Source organism: Anolis carolinensis, unplaced genomic scaffold (assembly GCF_035594765.1).
Source record: "Anolis carolinensis isolate JA03-04 unplaced genomic scaffold, rAnoCar3.1.pri scaffold_12, whole genome shotgun sequence".
Taxonomy (NCBI): domain Eukaryota; kingdom Metazoa; phylum Chordata; class Lepidosauria; order Squamata; family Dactyloidae; genus Anolis; species Anolis carolinensis.
In genome coordinates this window covers 14697394-14716607 of record NW_026943823.1, presented here as the reverse complement: position 1 = coordinate 14716607, position 19214 = coordinate 14697394, and the positions used below count along the sequence as shown (strand labels likewise).

General features: G+C 51.1%; 1 protein-coding gene across 2 annotated transcripts; it reads right to left on the bottom strand.

The window, feature by feature from the left end:
• Positions 1–18228, bottom strand: LOC100556220 (glycine receptor subunit alpha-4). Of its 2 annotated transcripts, XM_008122382.2 has the most exons (10): positions 17799–18228; positions 11054–11187; positions 10656–10723; positions 10027–10250; positions 9035–9117; positions 8734–8874; positions 8258–8472; positions 6797–6946; positions 4151–4264; positions 1–2794 (listed from the first exon to the last, which is right to left on the bottom strand). In XM_008122382.2, exons 1-10 carry the CDS (start codon positions 17870–17872, stop codon positions 2465–2467), a joined length of 1533 nt encoding a protein of 510 aa, XP_008120589.2. In that variant the 5' UTR covers positions 17873–18228; the 3' UTR covers positions 1–2464. The 2 variants fall into 2 exon arrangements, with proteins under 2 accessions (XP_008120589.2, XP_003228685.2); XM_003228637.3 differs by lacking the exon at positions 4151–4264.
• Positions 18229–19214: the final 986 nt, after the last annotated feature.

Here is a 19214-nt window from a genome sequence, read left to right as displayed (position 1 = left end):
TGAAAACCCCCAAGGCATTTTTATTTGTGTAGGAAGATCAGAATTTGTTTTAAAAATGCATTGTTTCCAAAACTCCCCCAGTCTCTCCAGGGACTGTCCAGGTTTATATCTGGCTGAGGCCCCTCCCAGACATGCCCCATGGAGGACAGCAGCAGGAGAGGACCCCCAAGGAACACACCCCTTTTCCACCTCTGGTGGAGGGCCATCCAAGCAGAGAGAGCAGTCGGGTGGGAAGAAAGGCCCAGGCTGGCCCTTCCAGTGAGAGCACTAAAGAGAGTGGCCCATTTGTCTTGGCTAGGCCAGGGCATTGAGCCTCCACTCCCCCCAAACAAAACCTGAAATGCATTTTTTCTCCTGGCAGAACAGGGTTGGAACAGATGATCCTTGGGACCCCTTCAGTCTGCCGTCAGACTTCCTGTCAGGGGTTATGTTAATCTTCAGAGCATTTATGTGGAATTCTATTCTCATCCTGTCTGAACTCAGTTGCATTTGGAAGCTAGCCTGAACTGGATCCAGATGTGGCTTCCTAACAGGAGCTGCCAAGGAGTCCTAGCTGGAATCCCAGAGTGGACCCAGCCAATGTTAGCAGCACTGGGCTGGATGGACAGTCCCAAGGGACTGACTCGGTCTCAGGGCAGCCCCCATTTTCCTTTGCATGAAGCCCTAGGTTGAATTCTGACTGGCCTCTCCAGAGAGATGATGCAGGGAAGCTGTTTCAGCATCCTGTGTTCCTGATACACTTGATGTCACTGCCAAATGATGGCATTCTGAAAAAGCCAGTTCCTGCTTCCCGAAAGCAGTGAGGCTTTTGTGGGGATTTTTCCTGTTGCTAAAGTGGATGATTCTCCGTGCAGTCTTATCATTGCAATCATACAAAGTCAAAATGGGATGTGGTGGTCATGGCAACGAGGTGAGGGCATGTGTTGAAAAGGCAGCAGCATGGAGAAGGGAGGCTGTTGCGAAACAGGTGGCCCTCCGGAGCCAACACACAGGAAGATTTAGTCCATGGAGTGGGGCATGTGGGGACGGGATGATGAAAGGGGACGTTATGTGGGAGTCCTGGCAACCAAAGGATGTCCTGAAGTCAGAAGCAGATAAACGGGCCTCTGCTGCCAGGACGAGGGTCTCCTGAAATGGAATTGCACAGGTAGAGCCAGTTCTCGGAATGATCAACCACCTGCTTTCCTGGACCCTCTGCTCAAAGACATCTGGAGCTTAAAAAGGTAAAGGTTTCCCCTGACATTAAGTCCAGTCATGCCCGACTCTGGGGGTTGGTGCTCATCTCCATTTCTAAGCCGAAGAGCCGGTGTTGTCCATAGACACCTCCAAGGTCATGTGGCTGGCATGACTGTATGGAGTGCCGTTACCTTCCCGCCGGAGTGGTACCTATTGATCTACTCACATTGGCATATTTTCGAACTGCTAGGTTGGCAGAAGTTGGAGCAACAGCGGACGCTCACTCCGCTCCTGGGATTTGAACCTGGGACCTTTCGGTTTGCAAGTTCAGCAGCTCAGTGCTTTAACACACTTCGCCAACGAGGTTCTGGAGCTTAGCTTTGCGAAAAACTCCACCACGGAACAGGCAATGAAATGGAGCATGAAAGCATCCAGGGAGGCTCCCTCCAAGCCAGAGAGAAGCCTACACAAAGAACTCTTTCCCTACCTCTTGAAGTTCTCCAAAGCCAGTGGCCAGTGCCTTGGTTCCTTTTAGCCTAGGCTCCTGCTGTCTGCAAAGCACAGCGCAAGACAAACCTATGGGTCTGATAGCTGCAACGGCCCAAACATCCAAATTGAATTCATGTTCCATATCTTAAAATTTAGATGAACCTTAGTTCTATCCATCACCTGTATTCAACCACATACTAATGTAACACTGTTGTAGTTACTATGTGAGGTCAGTGGTGTATCATTCCACTAAGGATGCTTGGCACTGGGAATGAATGCAATCCTATAGCACCTATTTGCTCTTCTTATGTGGCTGGGATGGACATGGGTTTTTACTGGGGGGGCTGAGGCAGCTTCTGGCCCACCCTCCAAGCTAGCAGTGCAGGACACAAGCACAAGTGGGGCCTTGAGCACCAGGCCAGGTTGCTGGGTGGAAGCCCACCATGCTTCCTCCTCTGCGTCATGCGGAGCACTGTGGTCCATGCACTGGAGGAGGGCAGCTGCACACTTGGAAAGGCTGAGCCTGACCCACTGGACCTGGCAGGCCTGGCTTGTCCCTGAAGGATGAACAGGTCCAGTACAGAAGCCAATTTTATGGGTTCAGATAGCAGCCTCTGGAAAGGGGTGGCCATGGCTGGTGCGAGAGTCCTGGCCAGGAGGCTTGGGTGACTCCACCAAAAAGGGAGGGTATGGTTGAAGGAGTCGCTCACAGCCCTAGCGTCTCGCAGTTGAGCAAATGCCGAGAGGAAGGTCACAAGCAGCCTGTCCCATGGGCTCCTTCCTCGGCCCCTTTGACTCCTCAGGGAGCTACCGGGTGGACGTCCTCGGAACGTAGGACTTTGTAGACCAGCCAGTAGAAGATGTTGAAGACTAAAAAGGTGAAGGGGAAGACAGCCCGGGAGATGGTGTCGATGCGCTTGGCCCGGTCCAGGTAGCGCCTCCGGAGCAGCTCCCCTTCCCGTATTAGAGCAGCGGCAGCGGCGGCAGCGGCAGCGGCAGGGGGTGGGGGGCTGTACAGGTGTGGGCTCTCTGCAGACGGGGCTCCTCCACTGTCCTTCGCTTGCTGCAGGCAGTGGCCCAGGCCGTAGCCCCGGAAATAAAAGCGACTCTCTCGGACCAGCTCCTCCTCCTGGAAAGAAAGGAAGGAAAAGGGAGAGAAAAATGGGAGGAGGTGCTTGACTCTGACGCCCCCCCCCCCAAAAATTTGGCCCACACTTCTACCAAAGCTGCCATTTTGTCCTCCCTCACTTACTATCTGTTGGGTTTCATCCCTGGTCTGCACAAGTTTCTTGTGTCATCAAGTTTCCAGTCCTCAATGAGTAGTTAGTGTAGAGACAGGGCTAAGCTGGGGAATTCCTTTCCCCATATTCCTATGCATTTTTCCCAAAAGGGCTTTCTGCTAGCCACTGTCTCCTCACCCCCTTTGATGATGTAGCAATGGAATTCTGTGAGGCAACTTCCTTTTTAAAAGTTTTATTGCCCTTACTTAGCCATGTGGCCATTCGCCATTGTCTTCTGCTTTTCTTTCTACTGTTAAGGATGCACATTTTGCCTCTCTCTAGCCAAAATGTAGCTGCATGGACTTTTTACCTTTTTAGAAGACGAGACTTAGTAAGCTAGATAGCTCCAAGGCCTTTTCGAACAAGAATGTATTTCTTTTACTTCAATAAATATTTTTGAACCTAGAGTTCTGACTCTGCAATCCTAAGCCATTCTAAGGAATAGAAGCATATCCTAGCTCACCACACATAAGTTTCAGCTTGTTATGAAGTTTACTTCTGGTAAGGGTAAAGATTTTTCCCTGACATTGAGTCCAGTTGTGTCTGACTTTAGGGGTTGGTGCTCATCTCCATTTCTAAGCCAGAGAGTCGGCATTGTCCATAGACACCTCCAAGGTCAAATGGCTGGCATTACTGCATGGAGCGCCATTATCTTCCGACCAGAGCAGTACCTATTGATCTACTCACATTTGCATGTTTTCGAACTGCTAGGTTGGCAGAAGCTGAGGCTAACAGCAGGAGCTCACTCTGCTCCCTGGATTCAAACCACCAACCTTTCGGTCAGCAAGCACAGCAGTTTAGGGGTTTATCCCACTGCATTGCTGGGGGCTCCTTCTGGTACTCTGATATTTATGGTGGAATTACCCCAACTGAGGGCTATTTTTAAGCCTAACAGCTCAGATTTCCCAACACTATCATAACTTGATGGCCATTGATGGCAGGACCCCCACCCCACCCTAGGCGTCCCTACCACCCCTGAGAACTGGTGCATTTGTGGATTGCTCTGTCAGGCGGGCTTCCCACACAAAGCACAGGGAGACAATGCACAAGGAGAGGGGGTCTGTGAGAGGTTCAGGGCGGGAGGGTCCACATGCAAAGCAGGCTGGGAAGGGCATGATCCATGGAGGAGGTAGCAGTGGGGTGTCGGGCAGCGTGGGGCTGGGAGTGAGGGAGGGGCGGTGGGCTTGCCGCTTTGGTCTTTTTACCCTGGAGCCGATGCTGCTGAATTGAGAGAGGGTCTCGTAGGTGGACTCGCTGCTGCTGGGCAGGTCCTCCAGCTGCTGCAGGGACTCGAGGCTGGGCGTCCAGCTGGCCAGGCCCTTTGGCGTCCAGCAGGAAGGGAGGGCACATCAAACAGAAACAGGAGACTGGGTGACCAAGGGAGTCCATGGCTCAGCAGCCGGTTCAAGTTCAGCAGCAGCAGCAGCGGCAGCAGAGCTGAACTGGGTTTGCCTGGTACTGAGCGCCTTTGGGCGCCTTGCATGGAAAGGACCACCCCCCTCCTTAGGGAGGCTGCACACATCCCCCCTACACACACACACACACACACACACACACAAACATGCACACGCATGCACATTGTGCAAAAAGGGGGGAGGGCAGAGGAAGCAATGGTCAGGGTCACGTGGGTACAAAGGGCAAGAGAAAAGCTCCCACCTCGAGATGAAGAGGGGTTTGGAAGCTCAGGGATATCACACCCCACCCCACTATTCAGGGCCTCCAGAAAACAGCTCCAAAAAGACAAATGTAGGCAGCAGATGAGGGTGGCAGCCACCCAAGGGCAGATTTCCTCCCCCCTCAACCATTCAGCAGTGAGAGAAGAGGCAGAGGGGCAGGCCATGGAGCTCCCTTTGGGGTGGCCTTCCCATGCCAGGTAGTGAGACTGTTGCCGCCTTGCCAGGAAGTTGCATCAAGCGAACTGAAATGGTGGCATCTCCAAAAGCTGAGGATTTAGCTTATTTTGGAGTAGATTTTATTCTCTCTTGTTTATGTAAAAAGGTATGTACACCAGAGATGAGGAGGACACAGAGGGAGGATATGGGAGAAGGAAGTGGCTGCAGGTAGGACAGGTAGGAGCGGACCCACAAGCAGGAAGGGCTACTGGGGGGCAGGAAGGGGCACAGTCCCCCCAACAACAGCCTGCAGGGCTACAGCTGCCTCTCTGGGGTGATGAAGCTTTGTGTCCTCTCTATTCTACCCATCCACAGGGGCACCCTTTCCTAAGCAGCCCCCCATTTCTGCCTCTGGCCAGGGCAGCTTCTGCCCCACTCTCATCATGCCCAACAGCCCACTCCCTGGACTGGATTTGGGATGGATCTACCGTGGCAAAGGGAAATCTCACAGGATCTCTGTGGAGCCCTACCCTCCCTCCAACTGATGGGTGACCCTCTGCAGCCCTCCCAGAGTATCCCTCCACAATGTGTGCAAATGTGTTTGCAAAGAGAGGCAATGTCCAGCTGGCTGCCCGCCTGTTCCAAGGCTCGTTCTTTATGTGGGGTCTGCATTCACTGCCTGGGCCACGAGAGGGCAGTCTGGTGACCCTGGCCAAGTACTGGAGGAGGCTGGAGCAGTGGTTGGAGTGGCAGCCAAGGAAGAAGCAGCCAAATGGCTGGCCAGAACAACTGGGCACCCAAAGGGAAATCCACTCTCCCCATTCCCCACTGGTATCCCCACTGGGGAGCATGGGAGGGGGTGTGTCTTTGGATGGCTCTCTGCCTTGGCCAGCTGAGCCAGGAGGAAAGGCATGCGAGGTCCACAAGGCTTGGCCGATGGGCTCTGGCCCAACTCTGGGGCAAGCAGCCAGTGGAGCCTCCACCTCAGAGCCAAGTCCTGCACACATTTTGCTCTGGCCACGTCAGAGGCCTACAGCTGATCCCTGGGGGGTTGTAACCCTTGCTCTCTGCAATTCTTCTCACTCTCCAGGAGTTACTTTTTCCATCTCCTCTGCAAAGGTTGGGCTTTGTTACTAGCTGTGCTGCAAGAGACCCAGGGTGGGCCTAAGCTTAGGACAACCCAACACCGAGAAAGCCGTCCAAGTTGGCCTTCAGTTAAGCAGCATCTTCCCCTTGTCTTCTCGGGTCATTCTGACCCATGTTTTCAAATTGTGTTTTAATCTACAAGTATTTTATTATTTTCAGGGTAGCACTCCTTAATTTCACTCCATTGTAAGCAGCCTCCGGTGGAGTAGTGGGCTAAAGCCTTGTGACTTGAAGGCTGGGCTGCTGATCTGCAAGCTGCCAGGTTTGAATACCACCCAGGGAGAGCGCGGATGAGCTCCCTCTATCAGCTCCAGCTCCATACAGGGACATGAGAGAAGCCTCCCACAAGGATGGTAAAACATCAAAACATCTGGGCATCTCCTGGGCAACGTCCTTGCAGACGGCCAATTCTATCACTCCAGAAGCGGCTTGAAGTTTCTCAAGTTGCTCCTGACACACACACACGCACAAAAAAGCAACCGAGCCTAATTCACTGGAACTATTGATCTATCAGTCAAATAAGTAATGTCTGAAATATGCAACTGATCTAGCTCTTTACATCACAGAGTGTTTTATATTACCCAGAAGTTGAAAACAGAAAAAACAAGGGTGCAAAGCTAGGAAGCCCACGGACAAAAAGCTGTATGAATGGTCCCTGAACCCCTTGACAAAGGTAATGACACACTGAGAGCAGCTCAGCCTTTGCTTCATGGGGAGATAGGCCCCTATCTTCCCCCTGTGTTAGTTCCCTGCAGCTCTGCCCAATTGTTCTAGACCCTTGTCCCATAAGAAGACAGTCTGGAGGAGGAAAAAGGAAGAGGAGGAGGAGGAAGGTGTGCGCGCGCATGTGTGTGAGGCACTCCATCCACTCACCATCCGCTGCCGGCGCTGCCTCCGGCGAAGGCGCATGAACTCTTTGTGTTGCCGAGAGACAAAGTTGACGGCAGCGTACTCCAGCAAGGCGGCGAAGACGAAGAGGAGGCAGACAGCCATCCAGATGTCTATGGCTTTGACATAGGAGACCTGCCAAAGATTCCGGGGTGTGATTATGAGATATTCAACAAGCCCCAACCCTCCTGGGCTTCAGAAGAGCCCTAAAAACATGGTTATGTGCTCAGGCGTTTAATGAATAAATGACAAAGACGACATGGACCGATGTATGGCTACAGCATGATGTTTCTTGGACGAATTGATCTAACCATATGTTTTAAATTTTTATATTGTATTTAATAGTTTTTAATTAATTCTATGTACTGCTATGATTTGTAACTATGTGTAGCCATTGAATTTGTAGCCATTTGTTGTAAGCCGCCCTGAGTCTCTTCGAGTGAGATGGGCGGAATATAAATGTTGGAAATAAATAAATAAATAAATAAATAAATGAAAGAGTTTATGTGTGTATGGGGGGTCACGTCCAGGAAGGCCCTGCTGGACCTCCCCACCCATGAGGCTTTTTGCTGCCTTTTTATGACATTGCAGATAAGGTTTTGGTCCTATGCAATTACCATCTAACCATCACGTGTTGCTAAAATGTCTCTTTGTAGGATTTTTAAAAATCTGTATTTTTTAATATACACGGAGCCATGGGTTGAAACTACAGGAAAGGAGATTCCATCTGAACATTAGGAGAAACATCCTGACTGTGAAAACAGTACTCAGCAGTGGAACGCTCTCCCTCAGAGTGCAGTGGAGGCCCCTTATTTAGAGGATTTTAAACTGAGGTTGGATAGCCATCTGTCAGGGGTGCTTTGACTGTGCTTTTCATGCATGGCAGGGGATTGGACTGGATGACCTATGTGGTCTCTTCTAACTTGATTCTCTGATTCTATATTTATTAACTATGTTAAGACACAGTTTGGGGGTCGGGATGGGAAAGCAGATTATGATGCTGATGATGATGATGATGATGATGATGATGGACATAGCCCCTGGCCCCGCAGCAACCCCCCCCCCCTTTCTGCAGCATCCTCCAGACCATTCTGGAGCCTTCCTCCCGATCCCTGAGGGGCACACACACCCCTCCCTTAAGCACTCTGCAATTGTGGGGGCGCTGAGCCCAGAAGTGCACCTTACAGCCTCAGTTGTTATGGCAACAGCACATCTGGTGCAGCAGCAGCATCCCAGGCAAAAGTGTCAGTGGGTGGGAACTGGACTCCTTTCCTTATGAAAAGGGTGAGGGATGTGTTCTGCCAAGATCATCCTTCTTGACCCACAAGAAGAGAGTCACCTGGGGTACCTGAAAGCTGTTGAGGCTTCTTTGGAAAGGCGACGTGGGTTTGGGCACTTTTTGCTTCCATCCCCCCCCTCCCCGCCCCCGCCCACCTAGTCACTGACCTTAGGTAGCGAGGCCCGGGAGCCTGCACTCTGGGTGGTCATGGTCAGCACAGTGGTGATGCCCAGCCCCACGCGGGCAGGAGCAGCATCCATGTTGATCCAGAAGGAGACCCAGGAGAGGATGACGATCAGCAGGCTGGGGATGTACATCTGGATGAGGTAGTATCCCATTTGCCGCTCCAGGTGGAACTTCACCTCGATGCAGGTGAACTTTCCTAGGAGGAGGGAGGGAGACTCAGAGAGAAAAGCCACCGGTTTGCAGACACCCAGTTGGCAATGTATGCAGGGACTCATCCTTAAACCAGGAGCTTCTTCCTCAAAGCTTCCAGTTTTGAATGCAAAAGCAACAAGTAAGGAGAGCAACAGAACACAGCAACCCAGACGGATAGGCAGTGGGACAGCCATCCAGGTGCTTTCCTTTGCCAGGCAATGGAGAGGCCGGACCTCAAACCCATTTGCACTCCATTGCAGCTTACCAGTGTTGTATGACTTGGTGCAATAGCCCAGGTCCTTCTCGTCTCTCAGGATGAACTGGGGCAGCGTCAGGCCTTCAGCCACCTGAACGGCTTCCTGGCCCTTCACCCACTGAAAGATCAAGTCGTTCATGGTGTAGCCAACTGTAAGGCAAAGGGAGGCCTGTGAGCCTAAGGGAGAGGGAGAGGGGGTCTAGGCCCTCAAACGGACCCCAATACACACACCCTATCCTTTCCCGCCCAGACTCTGGTGCCTGGGCCATTCTCAGCTCCTTGGTTCTCTTTCTTAGCAGTATTTACTCACAACTCTCCAGCTGCATGATGCATGTCTGGATATCCATGGGGAAGTTCTTCAGATCCATGGGGCAAGAGAGGATGAGGGTCAACCTGAGGGGAGGGGAAAGAAGGGGGTCAGGGTCATGCATTGAATAGCACACAAAATTGAAATTGCACTCTGCCCTGTTTATTCCCAAGAAGCAAGTGTTGGAAAAATGTCATTCTGCACTGCCTAAGTCTCTATTGTTAGATAGCAAGCCTAGAGCAGAGTTAGGGACACCTTCCCACAGTCCTATGCATGCTTGATAGGCTTTACTCTTATTTCCTTCTTCCTGTCCTGGTTAGATCCACCCCATCCATTTGCTGATTTTAAAAATGTGATCTCTCCTAGGGCTTGATGTAACTTCCTCAATTTGGCCTTTGGAATTTTTATGGCCCTAGAGGAGAAAGGGACTCTCCACAAGGTGGTTGCCATTCAGTCTTCCTGCTTTGTTTCACAGAGAGGACGCATTTGTCCCCTCTTGTAGTCAAGATGTAGCTATCTAGATTCTTCGTTATTTTAATCTGTCTACGTGTATTAGATCAGATTAGATAAGCTAGTTAGCTCCAAACCTTTTCTATCCTTCAATGGATTTGTTTTTACCTCAATAAATGTTTTTAAACTTTTAAGCTGACTTTGCGATCCTTTGCCATCCTGAAGAGACAAAGGCTTTCCTAAACTCACACCGCGTAAGTTTCTCTGCTGCATTGGAAAGAATTCTTCCACACACTCTGCTGTTTTTCCTGGGAATTTACCTCACAAAGAGGGTGATTTGAGCTTAACAGCTCCTAGATTCCCAACAGCAAGAACCATTCCCAATATTCCTAACCAGCCCATTTGAAGCAAGGAAAAGCAGCTATGGGAGGAACCACCACAGAATCCCCCAACTGGCAGCACAGACTGTGGAAGATTCAGGGGGCTACAGTCTCCTAAGTAATTCCCCTCCAACCTTTCCTCTGCAAGAATTTGTGGCTCCTAACCTGATGCTGTAAAGTACGTTCCCGTTCTTGAAGATGCGCAAAAGCTTGTTGTCGGTGGTGACTTCGTGGAAGTTGGCCCCCTTCTCATTGGCAAAGAACAAGTCTGGCTTCCAGATGGAGTCCAGCATGGAGGGGTCCAGGTCCAGGGAGTCGTCGGGGTACTCTCGGTAGGCCAAGCGGGGATCGTTCCACTGCTGCCGCAGGAAGACATTGACCCGGTAGTCCTGGGTGGGCAGGAAAGGGAGAGACCCTCAGCCAAGGGGCCAGGCAGGGCCCTAGGGGGGCATGGTCCAGGGGTGCAGTAGGAAAGACCACGCCAGAGGGAAATGGGGCAGAGATCGGGTTGGATCAGCGATGGGCAATCCTTCCCCTCTCAGTAGACTGGGGAATCCACTCCTGGTTTACTCAAGTGCTGAATCCGTTCCCCAAAATGCATGAAAAACCCCTTGGATTGCTTCTTTGGAAATTGGGGGCAGCTTCTTAACACAAGTCCCTGCCCGCCCCTGATCTGACAGGCAGCCTGGCCCAGAGGGAAAAGGGGACGGGCCCAGGGCCCCTCCCACCCCCCACCCCTTGGCATGATGAGAGAAGATTGAGGGGGAAGGAGGGAGGAAGGGGCCATTTCTTACCATGGTCGTTTCTGTGACTGACCCAAAACTGTTGATGAAGATGTTACATGTCACGTTGACAGGCGGGCCTGGAAGCCAACGGGAAAAGGCAGATGAGTTGACTAGTGGTGGCAGCCTCTGCGTGTGCATTTGTGTGCTCTCAGGATGAGGCTTCATCTTCGTGTGGGATCAGTGGTCCACCCAGACCACCAAGGGGCATCTCTGGCCCTTTGGAGGACTTGGACCGCCAATCGCGTCACCTCTGACCATTGGTTTCTCTGACAATTGGTCATTCCTCTGCCTGCCTGGGATTTGGGGAGAGCTTGGGCTTCACTTATCTTCAGACCTTCCATTTCCAGAAACCTCGTGAGACCTGGCAATGGTGGTTCCCCAACAACCCCCAATAGAAGCATGATTACCTTTGAAATTGGGTCTGATGCGGGCATCGTAACCCGAGGTCCGGCCCATGAGCTTGTCGAGGAAATCAGAGGGAGACATTGGCTGGGGCATGCTCCACGGGGTGGACTTGGCTTCTCCTTTCCCTGACACCAGTCTAGAAAAGGGGGAAGCAGTAGTGGGGATGGGGCAGAGAGGGGAGAGCAGGTGTCAGGTGGCCACATTTCCCCAGCTGTGTACCTGCACGCACGCCAACATGCACGCTTGGCCACGCAGCACCATTGGGAAGGAGAAGTGAGTCTCTCCCACAAGAGTTGACCGGAAGCCTCCTCAGAAGGGACCTGTCTGTCAGAGCCTGGCAGCTTGAATATTTTGGCACCTGGCACACAGATTGCACCAGGGACCCCATTGTCTGACAACTGAGATGGTGGGATGGGAGGCAGGAGATCGATCCAGCCATGCATTCCTTGCCACAGAAGTCTTACATCAAAAAAAGATGCCTTGGAAAGCTCCCTTTGAAGCCCAGGTTAAAACCAACATTGGACTCATTTTGCTGGCCTCGAACCTACCAAGCCTTCCCATGCAACGCAGCCCAAAAAGGCCCCAGCTAATAACTGACTTACATTTTCCCTTCCTAAGTTGAATGTGAGGATCAAGAAACTATCTTCTTCAATGGGAGGGGGATAGCTTTCCTATCCACAGTGGCAGCTTATTTAACATTGAAGCTCTTGGCTGTGAGGGATATGAGGGGCTTAAGAGAGGTATCCCTAGGAATGGAGGGGAGCCCTCAGGAAAGGCTGGGAGGCCACCAGATGAGGAAGGGTTAGAAGGCTATATCAGACTGCACCTCTCTCCCTGCTGAAAGCCCTCTCTAAAAGGCATGCCTCATTTGATCGTGGAGGCAGAACCCACTGGGACCTCAGTTGCCCCCTTCCGGCTGCCTTTCCCTTTTCCATCCCTTTCAGGGTGGGTTCTACTCTCTTCTTTTCTCTTGCCACAGCATATGGCAGGGGTCCCCAAACTAAGGCCTGGGGGCCAGATGCGGCCCATCGAAGCTATTTATCCGGCCCCCACGGCAAAAGGGCAGAAGGGGGTTGGGCTAAATGACCCAAAGGGTCTCTTCTTCTCTTACAACACTTATTATTATTATTATTATTATTATTATTATTATTATTATTATTATTATTAAACATTGAGGTTGGGTGGCCATCTGTCAGGGATGCTTTGCTGGTGCTTTTGGTGCACAAAGGCAGAAGGAGTTGGATTAAATGGCCCAAGGGGTCTCTTCCAACCCTCATTATTATTATTATTATTATTATTATTATTATTATTATTATTATTATTATTAACATTGAGGCTGGGTGGCCATCTGTCAGGGGTGTTTTGCTTGTGCTTTCGGTGCACAAGGGCAGAAGGGGATTGGACTAAATGGCCCAAAGGGTCTCTTCCAATCCTCTTTATTATTATTATTGTTGTTGTTGTTGTTGTTGTTGTTAATTATTATTGCTTGGTGGCCAACTATAGTCCGACCCTCCAACGGTCTGAAGGATCGTGAACCGGCCTCCTGTTTCAAAAATTTGGGGACCCCTGGCATATGGCCTCCTCCTCGATTGCCTGCAAAGGAGGATGGACAGGAGGCCCCAGGCAGGCCTCTCCTGGAGAGGGGGAGACCATGGTCAGGAGCTCCAGTGGCGGATGAGCCGGAAAAGCTCCATTGTCTCCTGGAGGAACATTTGGCGTGTGTGTCTATGTCTTGAGGAAGCAAGGAGCAGTGAGAAAAGGAGGGACCTGGAGACTGAAATGCTACAGAACCAGTCCACCCGCCCCTTTCTTTCTTATTCTGTGGTCAATGTGGGCTTGGCCTAGACCTCACCTGGAAGTAAGGGCTTGGCACTTGAGGCCTGGAAGGCACAGCATTCTCTTTAAAGAAGGCCCAATGGGAAGATAAAAGAAAGCAAACTCACAGAAAGCCGCAGGGGGCTGCTGTCATCCCTCCCTGCCAAGTTCTTGCAGCCTTTGGAAAAGCTGTCATGGCCAAGCCAGCCTTTGGGGACTCAAGGGTTTTGCTCTTCCTAAGGAACAACCCTGGGGACGCGCTCTGCCCTCTCTGCTCCCCTCCGCTGCTCTTCCCCAGCAGCTCCATCTCCATGCCTTTGGGCTCTCCTTCCTTTCTTTTTTCCTTCCCTGGCCAAAGTCTCACACATACAACCTTTGGATGGGGCCTTTGGGCAGCTTCTCTATGATCCCAGACTCTTCCCCAAAGCAAGGACATCTGGGGATTCTTTCCTATGCACCAGTGGTCCAAAGATTGCTATCAGGGTCCCTCCAAATGGCACCTTCCTTGCCTCCTCCTCCCAACATGCTTACTAGCTCTGACTAACTCCACTCATCCTCCCACACCAATGCACACTCCCCCCCCACACACACACACTCACAAATTTTTGCTTTTCAATACACTTATTCTGCTGTGATCCCCCCGCAAAAAAAGCTGCAAAAAGATTTACTGCTGATCTTCTAAGTGGAAAATCTTGTTCTCAAAAAAGAAAAGAAAAAAAAAGATAACTCTGCAAGAAAGCAATATGCTGGATAAAAAGTCGTTTCCCCCTTCCTTGCCCTGTGAAGAGACACTGCAAATCCCAAGAGCCCGATTGCTCTTAGCAAGCATAGCAGCTCTTTTGCAAAGCAAGGCAAGGCATGCAGGCTTTGCAAGAGGTGAGATGTGCTTGCATTTCACTCTGGACATAATTCTGCTGCCGTTCCTACGGTCCCCCCTATATACAATAGAGTCTCACTCATCCAACACTCGCTTATCCAATGTTCTGGATTATCCAACACATTTTTGTAGTCAATGTTTTTAATATATCATGATATTTGGGTGCTAAATTCGTAAATACAGTAATTACTACATAGCATTACTGCATATTGAGCTACTTTTTCTATCAAACTTGTTGTATAACATGATGTTTTGGTGCTTAATTTGTAAAATCATAACCTAATTTGATGTTTAATAGGCTTTTCCTTAATCTCTCCTTATTATCCAACATATTCACTTATCCAATGTTCTGCTGGCCCGTTTACGTTGGACAAGCGAGTCTCTACTGTACATGTGTATACATATATAGCCTTGCAGGGGAGAAGTAGAGAGGAGCGTGCCCCACAGGGAGGAGTGCGGGCTCTTGCTACCCCCTCCCCATTGAAGAAACTGCTGTGATTTACTAGGTGTCAGCCTTGATAAAATGGCTGAGCTGGAATGGGTCCTTGTCATGATGTTCTCGGTTACTTAGCATCTGAAAAAAATGCAGAGAGCAAAGCAATACGATCCCAGGAACTGGGCTGAGGTCTTAGGAGTGGCCCTCAAAGAGGCGAGGGGGCATGGAGAATTCTCCCTTCTCAGGTCCATTTCAATGGTCACCCCTTGGGGGCTTCCAGGGTTTGTAGGCTGCCCTGCCCACATCTTGGTTCTCTGTTGGGCCCAGGCAAGAACCCCCGCCCCCCTGCCCCGGCCCCACAAAGCGCCCTTTCTTGTCTTGTCCCTTGCGATCCCTGCTGCTGCTGCTGCGTGCACAGCTTCAGAGCCTCCCTCCCTCCCAGGGGAATCCATGCAGCGTCTTCAGAAAGGAGGCCGAGGGGGGGGGGCACAGGAGGGAGGGGAACGGATGCAGGGAAGGGATCTCAGGACTCTGCAGAAGAAGAAGGGTGCCTCTTGATGGGCGCTTTCCTCCCAGCCCAGGGAAGGTCCTCCAGGGCAGAGGTCCACTCCAAGGGTAGCACTTGGCATTGACTCGCCTTTGCGCAGTCTCAGGACAGAGTGGGCATCAGGACAGAGCTCTTGAAACCCGACTCTTTGGCCCTGGGCCAAAGAAGGCCAAAGAGGGCAGGGGAAGGACTAATCCTCACGGTCGAACAAATAAAATAATACAAAGAGCAGAGGCACAACTGTTCCCAGAGGGAGGGGGGAGGGAGCAAGAGGGAAGGGGAAAAACTGGATAGGTACAAGTAGCAGATATAAGTATAGAAATGTAAAAGATAGGAAAACAGGAATCATCAGAATGTTATGAGAATATGTGGGAAAAAATTGTAACGGTCATTGCAACAATATTATAATTTACTTACATAACTACAGTAGAGTCTCACTTATCCAACACTCGCTTATCCAACATTCTGGATTATCCAACGCATTTTTGTAGTCAATGTTTTCAATATATCATGATATTTTGGTGCTAAATTCATAAATACAGTAATTACTACATAGCATTACTGTGTATTGAACTATTTTTTCTGTAAGATTTGTTGTATAACATGATGTTTTGGTGCTTAATTTGTAAAATCATAACTTAATTTCATGTTTAATAGGCTTTTCCTTAATCTCTCCTTATTATCCAACATATTCACTTATCCAATGTTCTGCCGGCCCGTTTACGTTGGATAAGCGAGACTCTACTATATATAGACTAAGGGGAGAGGGTAGTTTTTTTCCAACAGAGAAGAGGGCAATTCCAAGGGAAAAAAAGTGTGGGCGGAAAAGCAGACTCACAGCTCTGACTGCCAGCCTTGAATGTATGTTGAGGGACAGCATTTCAACCTTTTGGGGAAGGAAACCCATACCAAAGTTGGAAAGCCACCTTCCCTTTTCTCTCCCCAATCTTGCCTACCCTTAACATTCAGAAGAAGCCACGCATCACTGCCATTGCAGTATGTAGGCCACAAAAATCCCATTTCCAGCACTTCAGAGGTGCTGAGTGTCCTTTGGAGGGACAGAGAGTTCAGCACCTCGGAGAGCTCACACAGAGCTGATTGTGGAGGCGGTTTGAGGTTGCCCTGACTCCTGGCCTCTGGGGGGCTTCAGGGCCAAGGAAGGATGCAGAGGGGCCCCGAGGCCCCTTCCAGGTGCCATGTGCCGCATGTCCTGACTCCCACCACATCAGTCCTGCGTTCCATGTCCCATGTCGTATGTGCTTGGCCCTCCCCCTTTTCCAAGTAGCCCTGGGAGGCAGCGGAAGAAAGGAAGGCCCCCTCCCCGGATGAAGGAACAGGTCACACAGGGCACCCCTCTCTTTTTGAGTGATACCATCTGCTGGATGGTATAGGATGACAAAAAGATGGACAAATAGGCTGAGAGAGAGCTTTTATCTTAGAGCCGTGACTATATGGAGCTCTATGGTCTCACACTAATGTGGCATTAGGGGCTGTGCAATAGTGATGAGAATGTGGAAGGATTTTGTAATTATACATATATAATGCATATTGGGGGTGGCATTTAGTTTTATTGTGCACTGTGCAATGGCAATAAAGTTATGCTATGCAAAGTGTGTTAAAGCACTGAGCTGCTGAACTTGCAGGTTCCCAGGTTCAAATCCCAGGAGCGGAGTGAGCGCCCGCTATTAGCCCCAGCTCCTGCCAACCTAGCAGTTCGAAAACATGCCAATGTGAGTAGATCAATAGGTACCGCTCCGGCGGGAAGGTAACGGCGCTCCATGCAGTCATGCCGGTCACATGACCTTGGAGGTGTCTACGGACAACGCCGCCTCTTTGGCTTAGAAATGGAGATGGGCACCAACCCCCAGAGTCAGACATGACTGGACTTAACGTCAGGGGAAACCTTTACCTATGCTATGCTATGCAGTGCAATACAATGCAATGCAATGCTATGCTAGCCCTTCTGTTTCCAAGCCCTCTTTTTTCAAATGATGACCATCTGGCAGATGGTACAGTATGCCAAAAAGAAGAAGAAATAGGCTGAGAGAGAGCTTTTATCCTAGGGCTGTTGAACTCACATTGATGTGGCATTAGGGGCTGTGCAATGGTGAGGAGAATGTGGAAGGATGGGCATTTTTTTGTAATTCTACATATATAATGCGTATTGGGGTGGCATTTAGTTTCGTTGTTAGGTGTACAATGGCAATAAAGTTATGTTATGCTGTGCAGTGCAGTGCTGTGAAATGCAATGGTGTGTAATGCTATGCAATGGTGTGCAATGCTATGCAATACTGTGCAATGCTATACAATGTAATGCTGTGCAATGCTATGCTATGCTATACAATGTAATGCTATGCAATGCTATACAATGTAATGCTGTGCAATGCTATACAATGTAATGCTGTGCAATGCTATGCAATACTGTGCAATGCTATACAATGTAATGCTATGCAATGCTGTGCAATGCTATACAATGGTGTGCAATGCTATGCAATACCGTGCAATGCTATACAATGTAATGCTATGCAATGCTGTGCAATGCTATGCAATATTGTGCAATGCTATACAATGCAATGCTGTGCAATGCTATGCAATGCAATGCTGTGCAATGCTATTCAATGCTATACAATGTAATGCTGTGAAATGCAATGCGTTGCAAGGTTGTACAATGCTCTGCTGGCCCTTCTGCTTCCAAGCCATTTGGGAGGGACGGGGCTCCCCTTTCCCAGCAAAGAGCAGAGGGAGCTCCCCAACCGAGGAAGGCTCCTCTGTGCCTGCGTCCCATCAACGGACCTCGCTCCTCGGGTCTCCCTTGGAAAAGCTTTAGGCTGGAATGGATATAGCTCTCCCCCGATGGCAAGGACTTCCAAGCCGGAGAGCGGCCCCCTCCCCAAACACTGGACCCCCGGGTGGGCGGGGCTTGGGCTCCCTGACCCCGCCCCCAAAGCCAAGACGGAGAGGCTTTGGGGACCCCTCTGTGATCCTCTGTTTCCCGGTGCGTGCCTCTGAGCGCGTGCAGAGCGCCCCGGCGCCAGAGCAGGGGGCTTTGGAGAGAGAGAGAGCGAGACTCACCTGAGGCAGGCGCCGAGGAAGAGCGGGAGGAGGAGGGGGAGGAGGGAGAGGGCGGCGTCGGCGGCGCCTCGCATCCCTCCGCCGCTTCTTGACGACCTCCCGCGGCCGAAGAGGAGGAGGAGGAAGAGGGAGGAGGAGGAGGAGGCGGGAGGAGGGGGCGGCGGGTCCGGCGGCGGGGGCGGCCCAGGGCCGGGGCTCCTGAGCGCATGTCCTGCTCCTTCGGCCCCGCGCCCGGCAGCAGCGCCGCATGGAGGCCCCCGACGGACGCCCGTCCGCCCGCCCGCCCGCTTGCCTCCCTTCTTGCCCCCTTTCCTTCCTTCCTTCCCTTGCTCCTGCCTCCGCGGGTAGAGGCTGCTGCTGTTGCTGCTGCTGCTCCTGCTTCTGGCGCTGGCTGAGCCCGCCTTCCTTCCTTCCTGCCTTCCTTGCTTCCTTCCCGCCTTCCTTTGGGGGAAGGAGGCGCCGCGCGGAACACGTCAAGCCCCGACGGCGCGGACCGGAAGGAGCCCCTTTCTTGGACTCAACCCCCCTCCTTCTGGGCCTCCCCCTGGGACGGAAAAGGGAAGGAAGGAAGTAAAGAAAGAAACAAACAAAGGAGGGAGGAAGGATGGCATGGCACCCCCCCCCCCTCCAAGGCGACATCAGGACGCTCCTGAGGGAGACCGAGAGCCCCCCCCCCTTCCTCCCTCCCTCCCTTCCTTGAGGAGCGATGCCTGGGGGAGAAACAGGAAAGAGGGAGTCGCTTTTCCATTTGGAACCTTCCTCTTCTTATTTAGGTTAAGGTTTTCCCCTGACATTAAGTCTAGTCGTGTCCGACTCTGTGGGTTGGTGCTCATCTCCATTTCTAATCTCCATTTCTAAGCCGAAGAGCCGGCGTTGTCCGTAGACACCTACAAGGTCATGTGACCGGCATGGCTGCATGGAGCGCTGTTACCTATTGATCTACCCACATTTGCGTGTCTTCGAACTGCTAGGTTGGCAGAAGCTGGGGCTAACAGCGGGCGCTCACTCCGCTCCCTGGATTCGAGCCTGCGATACCCCGCTGTTTCTTTCTGTTGGGGAATCTGAGCTGTTTGGCTCAAAATTAACCCTGAGTTGGGGCGATTCCACCATAAATATAGCAGAGTATCAGAAGCAAACTTCATTACCAGCAGAAACTTAGGTGTGGTGAGATGATGATGATAATAATAATAATAATAATAATAATAATAACTTTATTTTTATATCCTGCTCCCATCTCCCCAGGGGGACACATTCCAGTGTTCAAATACGTCATCCATTGCTACATCATCAAAGGGGGGGGGGGGGGGCAGTGGCTAGCAAGAGGAGGAAAGATAAAGCCATTTTTGGGGAAACATGTGTAGGAATGTGGGGAAAGGAATCCCCCAGCTTAGCCCTGTCTCTACTCATTGAGGACTG